General features: G+C 45.2%; 1 protein-coding gene and 1 non-coding gene across 2 annotated transcripts in view; both read left to right on the plus strand.

The window, feature by feature from the left end:
* The window catches only part of SNTB1 (syntrophin beta 1), a 134,443-nt gene that overhangs the window by 84,529 nt on the left and 33,614 nt on the right, over nt 1–16,300 (plus strand). Inside the window, exon 3 of the mRNA XM_060243260.1 lies at nt 10,018–10,225. Within this exon, the coding sequence (XP_060099243.1) occupies nt 10,018–10,225 (208 nt within the window). The remainder of the gene's footprint in view (nt 1–10,017; nt 10,226–16,300) is intronic.
* Nucleotides 4,180–4,254, plus strand: TRNAT-AGU (transfer RNA threonine (anticodon AGU)). The gene has a single exon. It is a non-coding gene; the product is annotated as a tRNA-Thr (tRNA).

Consider the following 16,300-nt stretch of genomic DNA (forward strand, 5'->3'; position numbering starts at 1 on the left):
AACTGTCTTTCTCCACAGTTGCTCTTGGAAGGCCTGGTGGATGAGTTTTGCTCATACCCAGGTTTTCCAGGTCTGTCTGAGAGTCCTGCGAACCAGCCATGGGAGCTGTTGGTCAGTGGCTGGTGTCTGAATTATGTTTCCCCTGCAACCCTAATTCTCTGTGCCTGAGAAGTCAGGTGACACCAGACACCAATCTGATGCCAGTTGCTGATATAAATCTACCAAAGCTATAGCCTCCCCTGAGTCTGGGCAAACTGAGAGCTAGTTTGGTGCAGTGGTTAAGTGTGCAGATTCTTATCTGGGAGAACCGGGTTTGATTCCCCACTCCTCCACATGTACCTGCTGATGTGGGCTTGAGTCAATCCCAATTCTCACAGAGCTGTTCCTCTCAAGAGCAGTTTCTGTTAGAGCTCTCTCAGCCGCACCTACCTCTCAGGGTGTCTGTTGTGGGGAGAGGAAGGGAACGAAGATTGTAAGCTGCTCTGAGATTCCTTTGGGCAGTGAAGGGCAGGGTATAAATCCAGTCTCTTCTTTTTCTTCTTCCTCTTCTTCTTCCTCCTCCTCCTCTTCCTGCTGAAACATGCTGACTGATCCTCTCTCTGCTCTACCAATCTCTTGCTCTTACTCCTTCAGTCCACCTCTCTGGCTGTTGTCCTGAGGTAATACCTGCTATTACCTTGGGTCCACCTGTCGCTGGACTTGCTGCTGGTCTCTGGTCATGGCATTCAGAGCCAGAAAGGAATATGAATCATGTTCTTAGCCCAAAACATTTTTGTAATGTATCAACACCTCTATATGAACCTTAAGAACCTAAGAATAGCCCTGCTAGATCAGACCAATAGTCCATCTGGTCCAGCATCCTGTCTCACATAGTGGCCAACCAGATCCTCTGGACAACCAACAACAGGGCATAGAGGCCAAGGCCTTCATAAGAACATGAGCCCTGCTGGGTCAGACTAGTGGTCCATCTAGTCCAGCATCCTGTCTCACACAGTGGCCAGCCAGTTCCTTCTGAGCCAACAATATGACATAGAGGCCGAGACTTCCCCTTATGTTGCCTCCTGGCTGTAGGTTTTAGTGGCTGTGGATTTCAGAGGCTTATTGCCTCTGACTGTGGAGACTCCCCTCAGTCACCACGGCGAGTAACCATTGATTGACTTATCGTACATGAATCTATCTAATCCCCTTTTAAAGCTATTAATTCCTGTGGCCATCACTATATCCTCTGGCAGCAAATTCTACATTTTAATCACTCTCTGTTCCTACATGAAGAGTCCTGCTATTTTAGAAAGCAGTGCCTACAAAGTGTCTTCTTTCTAGTGATGTAACTTTCCTGTGTCCATAAAAGCAGAACCAACTGGCTAGCAGAGCCTACGATAAAGGTCACATACATAAGAATATGTCTGGGAATCGTCTTTGACACAACTGTGAAGTATATGTCCATATACGGATACAATAAAGGTACAGCCGTGTTACTGAAAGTATGGCTTAATTTACTCATGGCCACAAAATAAGGAAGGAGTAAGGTCGAGGTGGAAGCATAGATTGTACCATTTCAGACTGCGGGTGAGGGCCATGGAGGATCACATTTTGGAATACTCCCATACGTCAAATAGAAAATCCTCACAGCATACAAAAAGAGGAGGGAGAACTTTCCCCTTGTGGATATATTTTTATTTGTGTGACTTGTTTTTAAATTCAAAGGAACATTCAGATAAAAACTTCAGAGCCCTGCCAGATCATCTAGTCCATCAGTTTCCCAACTAGAAGAAACAGTTTATACATGCTGAGGCCTTCCCCTGATATTGCCTGGTCCCACCAGTATTCAGAGGTTTGCTAGCTCTGAATGGACATGCCACTTATTCACTAGACATAAGAACAGAGATCTGGGTAAGAACTGGAGTCCGTTACCTGCCCTCTAAAAGTGGGGCATTCCATTTCACCACTTCTTCCTTTCATTGTTCCACTCTGTGCAAACCCAGACCTATTTGTTTTAGAATGTGTGGGGCAGATCTGTGGGGCACAAGGTCTAAAAGGAACTGGTGCTTCCCTGTACATGAGGAATTTACCTGTGCATGAGAAATGGGTGCACACCTGATGGAAGAAGGAGACCACGAAATAACTGCACTACCTGTCATTCTCAAGGGCACTCTTTTTTTAAAAAGTGTAATCATTTGTGTAGTTGGCTGGGGAAGGCAATGGTAAACCAACCCGTAAAAAGTCTGCTGTGAAAACGTTGTGATGTGACGTCACCCCAGAGTCGGAAACGACCGGTGTTTGCACAGAGGACTACCTTTTTAATCATATGGCTGCTCTGACCTGGATGACCCGTGCTAGCCTGATCTCATCTGATCTCAGATGCTAAACTGGTCAGTACTTGAAAGAGAGACAAAAACTAAGTCCAGTGTTGTTACGCAGAGGCAGGCAATGGCAAGCCACCTTTGTTCAACGAGGGAGCAAGCCTTCTCAGTAATGGCCCCCCGATGGTGGAATCAACTTCCAGAGGTGGTGCGAGCCCTGCGGGACCTGAACCAGTTCCGCAGGGCTTGCAAAACCACCCTCTTTCAGCTTGCTTTCAAGATAGAACCCGACTAAACTGACCTCTAGCCATCTAACCATCTCTTATATATGACTGTGAATTGTAGCACCTTAATTATTAATTATTAACATATAACAGCTGTTTTATCTAATTTTATCCTAACTTATAATGATAATTTAATTGTATTTTAATTTGTCTTATTGTATTGTATTGATTGTATTTTATAGAAATCATGGTTGTTCCATGTCTGTGAGCCGCCCTGAGCCTGCCTTTGGCGGGGGAGGGCGGGATAAAAAATTAATTTACCTTACCTTACCTTCATCTCTTGCCTTGAAAACCCTATGGAGTAGCAATGTCTGCTGCAACCTGATGGCACTTTCCACCTCTGATCATATGGCTGCTTTATCACGTTCCTAAGTCCTGATTCCCCACCCCCAATTTTGGTTGGAAATACGCTTGTTTATTGTGAAGTTATTGAGAGAAATATTTGAGAAGGGCTTGCATTCACATGCCTGGGCCTTAGGGGTGCAGCGAATTAAGGTTGCCAGACTCCCAATCCAGCAAGTGGAGAAACTTTGTAAACGTCTCCGCGTTGTAAACATCTTTCTCTTGTTCCTTGTGCTGTCAACACAGCTCTACTGCCCAAAAGACAGAGAAATTAACCGAAAGACAGAGAAATTAACCGTGGAAGGGAGAGCGCTATGTACCTGAGGCCATCTCTGTTTATGCATTGGCAGCGCTCGTTGAAGCCTCGCGTGAAACAGAGCATTTAGCGCACCCCTGTTGCGTCTTATTGTCTTGCTGCATTCCATCCAGATATTGGCTAAGAGAGAAGAATTGGAGCATTGGACTCTGTTTCCATGGCATTGCACACTACTTCCCGACTCCAATTCCAAGGAACAGACTGTCGGATATCAATATAGGAATGGTTGTTCCGGGACTAGTTTTTCTTTGCACTTTGTGATACACTGTATTTTCTATGAATTATTTGCCATATAAATAATTGAATTTCTAAGTATTTGAGGTTGATTTAACGTGAATGCCTGTGTAGCTTTCTCCTCCTGCTCTACCTTTTCACGTTACTCTGTTTGGTTGCTATAGACTCCCGATCCAGGCAGGGTTTCCCCTGACTTTGAAACCAGTGTCCCCCCCTGCTAGCTGGCTGGTGGAGAAAGCCCCATCCCCAAACAGCTCCCTCCCACATGGACATCATCACATGCAAGTGACATCATCATGGTGGGCATGCCACACAGTGACGTTCTACCATTTTAGCCGAAACTTCAATGGTAACAATGAAATTTTGACCAAAATGCTAGAGTGTTGCCATGTGACATGCCCAGCTTGATGATGTCACTTGTGGGTGATGTCATCATGCTGCATGGCATCACTTCGCCCTCTTCATTCCTGGAAGGCTCCCTCTCACCTTAAATTAAGTAGACTGGGCAATCCAATAACAAATAAATCCTAGAAGTAGTTCTCATATATCTGTTCTCATCTATCTGAATGTGGTCCACATAACCTTGTTTTAGGCAATGTGAATTAACCCGTGTTGTGGGACAGAATGTTGGATCAGATCAAAGAGCCACTTAGTCAAACATTCTGTATCAAGCTGTGAGTATTGGGGAGGGATGGTGAATTGGGGAGGGATGGTGGCTCAGTGGTAGAGCATCTGCTTAGTAAGCAGAAGGTCCCAGGTTCAATCCCTGGCATCTCCAACTCAAAAGGGTCCAGGCAAAATAGGTGTGAAAAATCTCAGCTTGAGACTCCTGGAGAGCTGCTGCCAGTCTGAGTAGACAATACTGACTTTGATGGACCAAGGGTCTGATTCAGTATAAGGCAGCTTCATATGTTCATATGAATAGCTGGATGCCCCATGGAGTTCATAACTGTGATGGACTTAAGTATTTTATGCAATATTTTTAGTTACTGTAGTCAGTGGGCATTTGATAAACCAATCCTTTGTGAATGTTTATAAATTCCATTGGAAGTCCAGCCTTGCTAATGGTTTGTTACCACATTTCCTGGCAGTTAATTCCATGTTAATTACATTTTATCATGAGGAAATTCTTCCTGTTTTTCTTTTCCTTAGTATACAGCATACACACACCCTCAAACACAGATATTAGGATTTTTGGTTCCAGTATATATCACTTTGCAGATATTTAGGTTAACTCTTACCTGCAGTTTTGCAGTGCATTCCTCCTACTTGGTTGCAGATTTTGCAACCTTGGCTGTATTGTTTATAGATACTTCAGTCTTCTGAAGGATCTGCAAAATTTCTTACTAGTACTTGAGGTATCTGAAGAAATGTGCATGCACACGAAAACAAGTGCTGCTGATCTCACTTTGTTCTTCTAGCAGTGCTCTTAATGTTAATGGACTTCATGGTGGAAATGCTGTCAGTTTACAATTTGTATCGAGACCTTTTACTTGGAGAGTTAAACTGGGTGACTCATAAAGTCTCTTTAAAAGTTTCAGTTCTAAGGAAACTGAAATTCACATCACCACCTCTACTTCCTAAATAGGCACTACTTACTAACATGTCAGAAAACAGCTAGAGTAGTTGGAAAACACGTTGATTTCCATTCGCTTTTGAAGCATGAAAGCCACCCTTTAACTGACTCCCAGCACTCGCTAGGGTTCCCAACTGCCAGGTAGGGCCTGGAGCTCTCCTGGAATTATAATTGATCTACAGAGATCAATCCCCGTGGCAGCTTTGGAAGGTGGAATCTATGGCAACACATCCCAGCTGAGCTCGCTCCCCTCCCCAAACTCTGCTCTCCCCAGGTCCCACCTTCAAATCTTCAGGATCCGGTTGGCTTGGTGCCAGGGGGTGTGGCCTAATATGCAGATGAGTTCCTGCTGGGCCTTTTCTACAAAAAAAAGCCTGGACATAGTGATAGTTTCAAAGGGTAGCCGTGTTGGTCTGCAGCTAGATTTGAGTCCAACCAACAAGATTCTTGCAGCGTAAGCTTTTGAGAGTCAAAGCTCCCTTGGTCACATCACTATGCCAGACGCAGTGCTGTGTCCTAGCTCACCTAATTCATATTAATATATAGTTGAAGAACTCAGGGTTTTCAGTGTTATATAATGTTTATCTCAGCACCAGATATGCTGCTAGTCCTATTGTCCCTTGTAAGACTTTGTTTATGTCAAAATCAGTTGTATATCAACTTCTGTTTTTTTCTTGCTTCCCAACTTGCAAGAACGTGTTCTAAGATAACATAGAGAGTACCAGTTTGTGGGTCTCTCCCACTCCCTCACCCCAATATTGGCTATATTTGCAGTTTTGCTTGTAGACAGAGCTTTTTTTTCTGGAAAATGAGGTGCTGGAACTCTCAAGAAGGAAATAAAGGAGAAGCACATGGGATTCTTTGACATGTCACCAACTTCCTCAGTTCTTTTTTGAGAGCCAGTTTGGTGTAGTGCTTAAGTGTGTGGACTCTTATCTGGGAGAACCTGGTTTGATTCCCCACTCCTCCATAGCTCTCTCAGAGGTTGTCCTTGAAAGGGCAGCTTCTGTGATTGTCTCTCAGCCCCACCTACCTCAGAGGGTCTCTGTTGTTGGGAGGGGAAGGGAGAGGAGATTGGAAGCCACTCTGAGACTCCTTTGGGTACCTCCTCCTCTTCCTCTCCTTCCTCCTCTTCCTCTTCTTCTTGCCTGACGCTGAATGATCACCTTAAAGCAACCGTGTTTTAACATACTTTGTTGGATCAAAGATGGTCATGCTCTCCTGATGCCCCTCATGAACTTTTAGAACTTTTTTTTTTAGAATTTTGTTTTTACTTAGAGGTTCCAGACCGCCATTCCAGCATGTTCCCCCAGAAAAAAAAAAGCTCTCCGTATAGTCAACTAAGGCATTTATACCTCTGAATTTCTCCTGGATCCCTGTGCAGCCCTGGAATCACTAGGCCACACTGGCTCCAGTTTTTTGCAGTGCAAAATTGGTCTGCCTGGTAAGAGAGATTGCTGTGTGGAAGGGTTATTGGCTAACTGCAAGTTTGTCTGTAATGGAAAAAAGAAAGATGACGTGGGAGCCGACGCTCAGGAAAGAAATAGTGTTTTAAGTGCAACTCTAGCAAAAAGGGAAGTCGTGTATTATTTCCAGTGAGTTCACAAGATAATCTTTAAATAAGAATCTTCATTCCTCAAGAAATCTGTGGAAACATGAAAGGCTTGTTCAGCGCGTTGCTGGAAATTAAAAGGTTCCATGTTAGATCTGAGTTTGGTGGCCAGTTCCTGTTTTTTTGTAACAAGGTTTCATTGTTGTGGTTAGATTTCAGGAAATGTATGCCATGCAACTGTTTTTAAGCAGACAGAGGGAATGCTGGCTGTTTTCCCCTGGCTTCAAGCAAGAAACAGAGACACCCCCCCCCCCCCCCGGCCCCTGCCAACACAACCACTGCCAAATCTTGGGTTAGGGCTTGGTTAGCCAAATGGTCTCTGAGAAAATGCGATATCATTCATATGCTCAACTCAGCTGGAGCAGAGATGTACTTTTAAAACTAAACGTATAATTCCTTTGGGCCAGCGTGGGCTTTATCAGAAAGCATTCCCTAGGCGGTGTTTACATAACTGCGGTGGGGACTTGTGAATAAACACAGCTGTGGCACTGCCTTAAATATTTCCAGGCAAAAGGGAATTAGAAACAGAACTTTTATCCCCCAATTGCAGATAAACACTAACGTTGTGTTTCAGAAGCCAATCAGACCTACAAAGAAGCGGACTGCTGGAAACGTTCGAAGCCATTTAGAGTTGGAGTTGGACCATCAGTGGGCAAAATGCTCATTATATGCAAAGCATTAGCACAATGGACCAGGGACTCTGTCCAATGTATTTGTTATGTATTTATTCCCGGTAACTAGTAGGTGGATGGCCAATGCTACACCTGCAAGTAGAGTGCTGCCAGGGCTCTAGTGCATCATTCTTCAAATGCAAAATTCGAATGCCCTCCCATTTCATTGTTATGATTCCAATTAGAACCCCGCTAAGCCCCTCTCCGGGGTTTTGAAGGCTATTTAGCATAGAATTGTTTAATCAGGGCTGGCGCTCTCACATTTGAACTAATTACCCACTCATCGTGTGCTGCTGGCTGGAGAGCCACTCTCTTCATGTTGGTTTCCACCTCACCTGCTAGTTGCACCCACCCTACCAGAGTAGTAGGGAGAGCCTGTTGGAGGGCTCGATCCAGTACGCTGGCATTCAGGCCCCTCTGGAACTGCTCTATCTTCATCTGCTTGTTCCATCCTCACACTTTGGCCGTGTTGGCTCAGAATTTGGCTGCATACTCTCTCATGACTTTGGGCCCCTGTTGTAGGCCCCTCAGGGTGGTCAGTGTTTGGGTCTCTTGCAAAAGATCTTGATATCGCGTCAGTAGGGCTCGTAGGAACGCTGCTACCATGTCTAGTTCAGGGCTCCTTGTCTCGTACAGGCTCACGTACCATCCCTTGGCAGCCCCCTTCAGTTTCGAGCCCAAGTAATCCACTCTGCTAAATTCATCGGGGAAGGTGTGCCCCCAGTAGAACATAAAGCTATTGGGGTGTATTGAAAAGTACTCCACCTCTTCGGGCTCTCCGTCGAAGGTGGCATTCAGCTCGCGGCCTCACCTGTAATCTCGTGGCAGTGGCGGTACCAGCGACTGAGGTTGCTGGGGCAGCTGTAGCGGTGGTAGGGGGGGTTGTGGTGGTTGCCCCCCTCTTTGCACCGGCAGCTGCAATGCCCGGTCTAGTTGCTTCCTCACCTCTTGGGCCATGAATGCATTGTTGTCTCGCATTTCTTCTCTTAAGCCTTTGGTCATCTCTGCCATTTCTAATCTCATCATTTGGAGGAAGTCCTGCAGGTCGGAGTCTTGTTCTTCCTCCTCCTTATCTGGGATCGGATCGGGGCATCGCTCTTCCCGACCATCTCCACCACTCGCCTCCAAGGCGCCCTGGTCACTGTCGTCTCCCGTCTGTGTGCGTAGGGGGGACAGCGCCAGGATCATCTCTCTCCGAGCGGATGCTTTGTCCATTATGCTGGTGGACCTCCTGAGGCCCCAATCCGTTGGGGTTATAAACAGTCGCTGTATGTGCAGCAGAGACCCTTGCCCTGCCGGCCTCTTGGCGTTGATTACGTGCCACAGAGGTTGTCTCGGGGCTGTGTCGGGTCCTTGAACTTTGCCAATTGGTCGTTCTGGGTTTTCGGGGGCTTCTCCGTTATCTGGAGCTCTCTCCGCCATTTGGGTAGAAAGTTTCCAAGTCGGTTAAGAACATAAGAACATAAGAGAAGCCATGTTAGATCAGGCCAGTGGCCCATCCAGTCCAACATTCTGTGTCACACAGCGGCCAAATATATATATATATATATATATATATATATATATATATATATATATATATATATATATATATATATATATATATATAGCCACTGATGGACCTCTGCTCCATATTTTTATCTAACCCCCTCTTGAAGGTGGCCATGCTTGTGGCCGCCACCACCTCCTGTGGCAGTGAATTCCACATGTTAATCACCCTTTGGGTGAAGAAGTACTTCCTTTTATCTGTTTTAACCTGTCTTCTCAGCAATTTCATCGAATGCCCACAAGTTCTTGTATTGTGAGAAAGGGAGAAAAGTACTTCTTTCTCTACTTTCTCCATCCCATGAATTATCTTGTAAACCTCTATCATGTCACCCCTCAGTCGACGTTTCTCCAAGCTAAAGAGCCCTAAGCGTTTCAACCTTTCTTCATAGGGAAGGTGTTCCAGCCCTTTAATCATTCTAGTTGCCCTTTTCTGAACTTTCTCCAATGCTATAATATCCTTTTTGAGGTGCGGCGACCAGAACTGCACAAAGTATATCCCCAAGTAGGATTACTCCCAAAATGTCAAGCGCCGATATTTCTCAATAAGCAGTCTTTTGTTTTAAATCAAAGCTGTTTTATTATTAGAAATTCAGAAGCTGTACCAAGGACACAAGCCTTGGGAGCAATGACATATACAGGGTTACACAGTTGCTATTTAGGATATCTTCAAAGGTTACATTACGGATACATACTTGAGTCACGGGTTCAAAGGTTACTAAACGCTATCTCTTTTATTACTAAGGAATTTAGGCTATTAAAAACATCTCCCTTTCTCACACTTCTTTAGCAGAAGATAAGAGTTGTCTGTGTGAATCTGTGGGAGAGGCGACTTGAAAGTGGTACCAGCCAGGCTGTAGCATAAACATCCTTGGGTCAGATGGATTTATTACTTGCCCAATGGTTGTAAATAAGGGGGGAGCAGTAAAGAGCTGGTGACCTGCTCTTTGTCTAAGAAACAATTACGTTACAGAAATAAGTGTGCTTGACTGTAATGTTATGAGTTACACTTAGGCCTTGCCACAAATATTTGGGCACATGTTTTCTAGAGACATAGTTCAAAAAACTGGGCTGTTGTTTAGTAGTAATAGTAAAGTTTTGAGTGTAATCCCTAATTCGTACTATTTTCCCCTCCAGGCTTGTTGAAATTCATTCCCCGGATGCCAAGCACACTCTTGTCTTAAGGAGTAAAGATTCTGCCACCGCCCAAGCCTGGTTCAACGCTATCCACTCCTGTGTCAGTGACCTCATTCCTAAGGTCATCTCAGAGGTCAGAGATCAGCTGGGTAAAACAGGGATTGCGGGAGGCCGAGAGATCAGGCATCTTGGTTGGCTCGCAGAAAAGGTAACGGCAACTTTCTTCTTGTTACTCCGCAGTTCCCTGCATGTGCTTGAAATCATCCAGAGATTACTCTTAATTCTGATTTATTGATTTCATTGAACAGTTGTCTTTAACATTTCTAGCCTGCTTTTCCTACATGGAGTCTATAGTAGCATTTTTGCTGTTGGTTCTGGGTGGTGCATTGGTAGGCCAGGTGACCACTTCACTGGCCATAGCTATCTCATTTTTTCTTGCGCATCAAGCCATCGAGGTGTGGATTGCACCAGTAAAACAGCCAGTTTGATGTAGTGGTTAAGTGTGTGGACTCTTACCCGGGAGAACTGGGTTTGATTCCCCACTTCTCCACTTGCACCTGCTGGAATGGCCTTGGGTCAGCCATAGTTCTCCTAGGAGTTGTCCTTGAAAGGGCAGCTGCTGTGAGAGCCCTCTCAGCCCCACCCAGCTCACAGGGTGTCTGTTGTGGGGGGAGAAGATATAGGAGATTGTAAGCCGCTCTGAGTCTCTGATTCAGAGAGAAGGGCGGGGTATAAATCTGCAGTCGTCTTCTTCTTTCGTGCCATGTGGGGTAAGTCCCAAATCACCCCTACCCAAGTCTGAGCCATCATGTTAAAATTCTGTGAAACCTTTCTGTTTATTCTTTCTCCATAGCCTTCTTTCAGCTATATGCAGTTTTTTCTCATGCCTGCATGTGCTGTCCCTGGGCTGAACAGCAAAATACTGAACCCTTCTTTGGAACAAAGAAGGAGTATATTCCCTTAACCTTTGCAAAAGGGATCTGCTTTCAGCACCCGTGTATTAAAATGTGACACATTTAAATTTGTTTAGGGCTGTTACCTGATTAAGCAGATCTTAGCTGATGAACTGCATGAGTTTTAGTTGATTTAATTATCACTGAAATGTGCACAAATCTGTGTGTGAGTAAAAAGAGTCATTCTGAAGCAGAAAGGATACTTCCTCTGTTTTTAGACATGTGCTCATTGATGTAGAAGAGGCATTCCTTCGTGTGAGAGTGTGATGGGAGAATTCCTCTTCGGCAATGGCCCTTTGTAATCTGCAGGTCCTTATAAGCAGTTGTACTAAAAGTAGGCTTAAAAAAAAAAAGTCTGCTGCCAGATGAATTTTGCTACCTTATAAGTTGATCCATGGATTGATTCAGGGCTTTTTTTTTTAGTAGAAAAAGCCCAGCAGGAACTCACTTGCATATTAGGCCACACCCCTGTCACCAAGCTAGCTAAAACAGCATTCCTGTTTTTAAAAAAAAGCCCTGGATTTATTAAATTGGTTAATCTGTTTGATTGCAGTCTTAATTTTATTAGATTGCAATCGACTGATGAAGGTGATAGGCAGAGATGGTGGTGGTATAAAAAGCAACCGTCTCGTTGGACTTCAAGGTACCTCAGCTGTCCTTAGCGCCCCGTGTCTGCGGAATCAGCATTCTCAATTTGGATGGCTGCTTTGTAAGAGAAAGCTGGTCCCTGTGGCCATTAAGTTTGTTGCCCATTTTAGGGCTTTAAGAGGCACGGAACTTGGATGGTACCCAGAAATGAAAGCCGATGCCACAGGGTGATGCTTTCATACCGCTTGGTAATTCTTAGGGGGTTTGCCCTTTTGTGTGGTATGTATCTCATGTTTTGTAGTTCAGCGCTGGTGTTTGAGTAACCTGTGCGATTCAACTCTCCTTGGAGGTCACTTGCTGCTAGACTTCAAGATTACCAGACTTTCTTTTACGAAAAAAAGATTATGGTGGCTTTTATTTTTGTTAGCGTTATCATCTGAAGCGCCTGTATTCAAAGGGAAGGTTTTTTGATGCCTTGCACCATACAGTTCTGTGACAGAAAAGCATATAGTCCAAATTTCTAGTTCTCATGGCTTGAGACAAAAAAGTACAGGGGTGTTTGTTCTTTTAAAGGAAATCCACCACCTGGTACAGCTTTGTTCCTTGTAACCCCACATGTATTCTTTCCCCCTTGAGTCTTTTGCCGCATCATGTGGCTACATACCCATGGTTGCCACCTGCAATGTTATCTAATGCTGATGGTTCATAGCAATTTTCACTGTGTCTCAGTTGCCCCAGATTTCTAATTGGTCGCAAATGCTAACTATATAACTAGGGGTGTGACAGGTGAACGGCTGCTTCTGTTGAATCAATGCAAGTAGCAACTCACATGATGTATGATTTGGTTTTGTCTAAAGACTGTGTAGGAGCCCCATGGCGCAGAGTGGTAAGCTGCAGTACTGTAGTTCGAACTCTCGGCTCATGACCTGAGTTCAGTCCCGGTGGAAGCTGGGTTCAGGTAGCCTGTTCAAGGTTGACTTAGCCTTCCATCCTTCTGAGGTCGGTAAAATGAGTACCCAGCTTTCTGGGGGGGAAGTGTAGATCTGGGGAAGGCAATGGCAAACCACCCTGTAAAAAGTCTGCTGTGGAAACATCGTAATGTGACGTCACCTCAGAGTTAGAAATGACTGGTGTTTGCACAGGGGACTACCTTTACTTTTAATAGATCAGAAGGGATCCCCATAGCACAGAGTGATAAGCTACAGTACTGCAGTTCAGGCTCTGCTCATGACCTGGTAGCTGGTTTAAGGTTGACTCAGTCTTCTATCCTTCCGAGGTCGGTAAAATGAGTACCCAGCTTGCTGGGGGTAAAGTGTGTAGATGACTGGGGAAGGCAATGGCAAACCACTCCATAAAAAAATCTGTCGTGAAAACGTCATGATGCGATGTCACCCCAGAGTCAGAAACGACTGGTGCTTGCACAGGGGACTACCGATAAAGACTGTGTAGCTCCATCTTCGTGCAAAAAAATAGTAGTGTTGCACGCACAGTGACAATTTCCAGTTGATACCACTCTTTCATACATACTTTGTGCTACATTGAAAATGTATTTTATTTGTACGTTAATACTGTTATCATTGGCGTACTTGTTGGCTGCCTAGAGTCTGAGGAGATAAGGCAGGGAAATATGCTCTACCATTGAGCCACAGCCCCTCCCCTCGGGGATTTAAACTGGATTCTCTCCAGTCTTTGTCCAGCACTCTAACTGTCCACTGCACCCCCCGTCTGTCCTCTGTCCTCTTCCCTGGTTCTGTCTTCACACCTTCCCAGCTCGAATATGCGGGGAAGACTTCAGTTTGCTGCATCTCTCATCCTTGATCTTCTGTCTTGGGGGAGGGGATTCAAAGTCTTGCAGAGATTTAGATCTTCTCTCATCCCCTGCGCCTGTTGGGTGAGAAGATGGGGGTCATGGGCTTCTTCCACCACGACCAGCTGATTACTTGTTTTCTATTATTTATCTTAGCAGGAAATACTTTGTCCGGAGTGCTTAGCTCATAGAAATCCTCCGGGCTTCTGAGTGCTGTAGTGCGAAAGTTCAGCTGGTAAAGTCTTTTCCCCCATCGCAGCAGAAGAAGCACTAATGAGTTGCTTTTTAAAAAAAAAATAATCCCTCGATACCCGGTGGTGCTCTCCGTTCCCCCACCCTCCATTGTCTTTATGGGAACACAAGAAACTATGCTTGAGCAAAGATCTGAAAAAACAAATGGATAGCAAGGAAGCCTTTCCCCCTCCCTTGACCCCCCCCCCGCATCTCCCTTCTCAATTTTTAATGAGCCTGTGTACTAGTTGTCATTCTTACCTTCCCTGATGATTAGTTTGAAAAGCAGACGCATTCACCTTGTGTAGCAAAAAATATTCTGCCAAGCCGCTGACCTATGCTTTTTTTTGATCAACTCTCATCTGAGAATGAATCCCAAGGCCGAGCGCCCGGTCGGATCAATCACGTTAATTATTATAATTCTTCCTTTGGCTTGGACAGTTACGCGCAGCTAATGAGTTGTTCAGCATAACACATTAACCTCGGCTCTCCGGTGGTTTAGATGCTAAGCACATTGTAAGATCACCTGAGGGCTTTTTTGTTTGGACTGTTAAATGCACACCATGCTGGCACGTTAATTGAAGTGGGCTGTTGAAATGGTGATGCAGAACTGAGGGTTTTACTGCTTGTGAGGTGTGTGTGACAGAGAGGGGAAACAAACCTTCTTATTTCCCTATACATAAGAACATAAGAGAAGCCATGTTGGATCAGGCCAGTGGCCCATCCAGTCTAACACTCTGTGTCACACAGTGGCCAAAAAAACTAGGCACCATCAGGAGGTCCATCAGTGGGGCCAGGACACTAGAAGCCCTCCCACTGTGCCCCACCAAGCACCAAGAATACAGAGCATCACTGCCCCAGACAGAGAGTTCCAACAATAAGCTGTGGCTAATAGCCACTGATGGACCTCTGCTCCATATGTTTATCCAGTCCCCTTTTGAAGCTGTCTATGCTTGCAGCAGCCACCACCTCATGTGGCCAGGGCACAACTACGCTTTTATAGCCAGGGCACAACTTAACGCACACACCCACAGCTGATTTGAAAAAAAAAAACCCAGGAAGTAGATACTGAGGGTCATTTTTGGGAAGAGGGAAAATTAACCCTGGGATATAAAGTCTCGGATATCCCCATTCTTACTTGTATCTGATGAAGAGAGTTTTGATTCTCAAATGCTTACCTCTGGAGAAACTTATTGATCTCCAGGGTGCTACTGGATTCCAGGACCGAATCTACATGTTTTTTTAGGGGGGGGGGTGCAAAATTAAAAAATGATGCCTCCTTATGGGCCCATTCTATTTTATGGGCTCATCAAATAGAATGGACTCCAATTTGGCGTCCCCCCTCCAGTGGTGCCCAGGGAAAGCACCTCCTCTGCTTCCCCCAGATCTGGTCCTGCTGGATTGGAATCTACCTGTTTGTCTGTCTGTCTGTCTGTCTAGTATGGTAAAATGGACTTCATAAGCATCCTCTTAATTTGAAATGTGATGTTGGAGGAGAGTTTTATGGATCTGTGGACTGTCAAAAAGACAAATGAGTGGGCTCTAAAGCACAGGTGTCAAACATGCAGCTGGGGGCTGGATAAGGCCCCCGGAGGGCGCTTATCGGGCCTGTGAGCAAGTCTGCTTCCTTCTCCCTCTCTCTGGCTTCCTTCTGCATCACAGCTTGCTTTTCCAGGCTTGCTCTATATTCTTCATTGGCTGAGGCTTGGGGAGAGGGAGAGTTTGCTTTGCCAGGCTCTCTCAATTCACAGCAGACCTACTGAGCCAAGCCTCTCTTCCTTCTATTGGCTGAGGCTCCTCTCCTTCCTTGTCCAGAGCTTCCTTTGCCCAGTTCCCTCAATCGCACAGGAGAGATACAAAGCACCTCAAAGGCCAACAAAGTTTTATTCAAGGAATGAGCTTTTTTCCTGGCTCCACACACACACACACACACACGGAGCATTTTGTTGACTTGTTATGCCAGTGCTCTCCTGGGTACAGCTAGGTTTGCCTCCCCCTTTTCAAGAATGCTAATACTTTAAGCATGTTTTATTTTAAGTTTTTAAAAAATCTTTGTGTTTGTCCATGTCCTTTATAAAGTTTATGCCTCCGCTACCTCGCATTACATGTTATGATGCACACACACATGGCCTGGCCTGTCAAGGTCTCATTTCTGTCAGATCTGGCCCTCTTAACAAATGAGTTTGGCACCCCTGCTCTAGAGGAAATCAAGCTGGAACTCTCCCTGGAAGCTAAAATGACTAAACTGAGGCTATCGTACTTTGGTCCCAGTATTAGAAGACAAGACCGTAATGCTGGGAAAAGTCGAAGGCAGCAGGGAAAAAGGAAGACCCGACAGGAGATGGATTGGCTCGATCAAGGAAGCCACAGCCCTTAGTTTGCAAGGCCTGAGCGAAGCTGTTAATGTTATGATTTTTGGAGTTCAGCCATTCATAGGGTCACTGTAAGCTGGAAACGATGTGATGCCACTTCACACACACAAGCTCTTTCTTTGCTGATAATGAAGAGTTTACTTAGCTGTTCCAGAGCTCAAATATTTTCCCGTTTCAGAAAAAATAAAAATAAATATTGCCATATAAGCAGGCACTGGGTGCAGGATAGGGTTGCCAGATCTGTTGTTGGAAAATACCTGGAGATTTTGGGGGTGATCTGGGAGAGGGTAGGGTTTGGGGAGAGGAGGGGCTTCAGCCTGGTACACTGTCAT

The sequence above is a fragment of the Heteronotia binoei genome, chromosome 7 (assembly GCF_032191835.1).
Source record: "Heteronotia binoei isolate CCM8104 ecotype False Entrance Well chromosome 7, APGP_CSIRO_Hbin_v1, whole genome shotgun sequence".
NCBI classification, from domain to species: domain Eukaryota; kingdom Metazoa; phylum Chordata; class Lepidosauria; order Squamata; family Gekkonidae; genus Heteronotia; species Heteronotia binoei.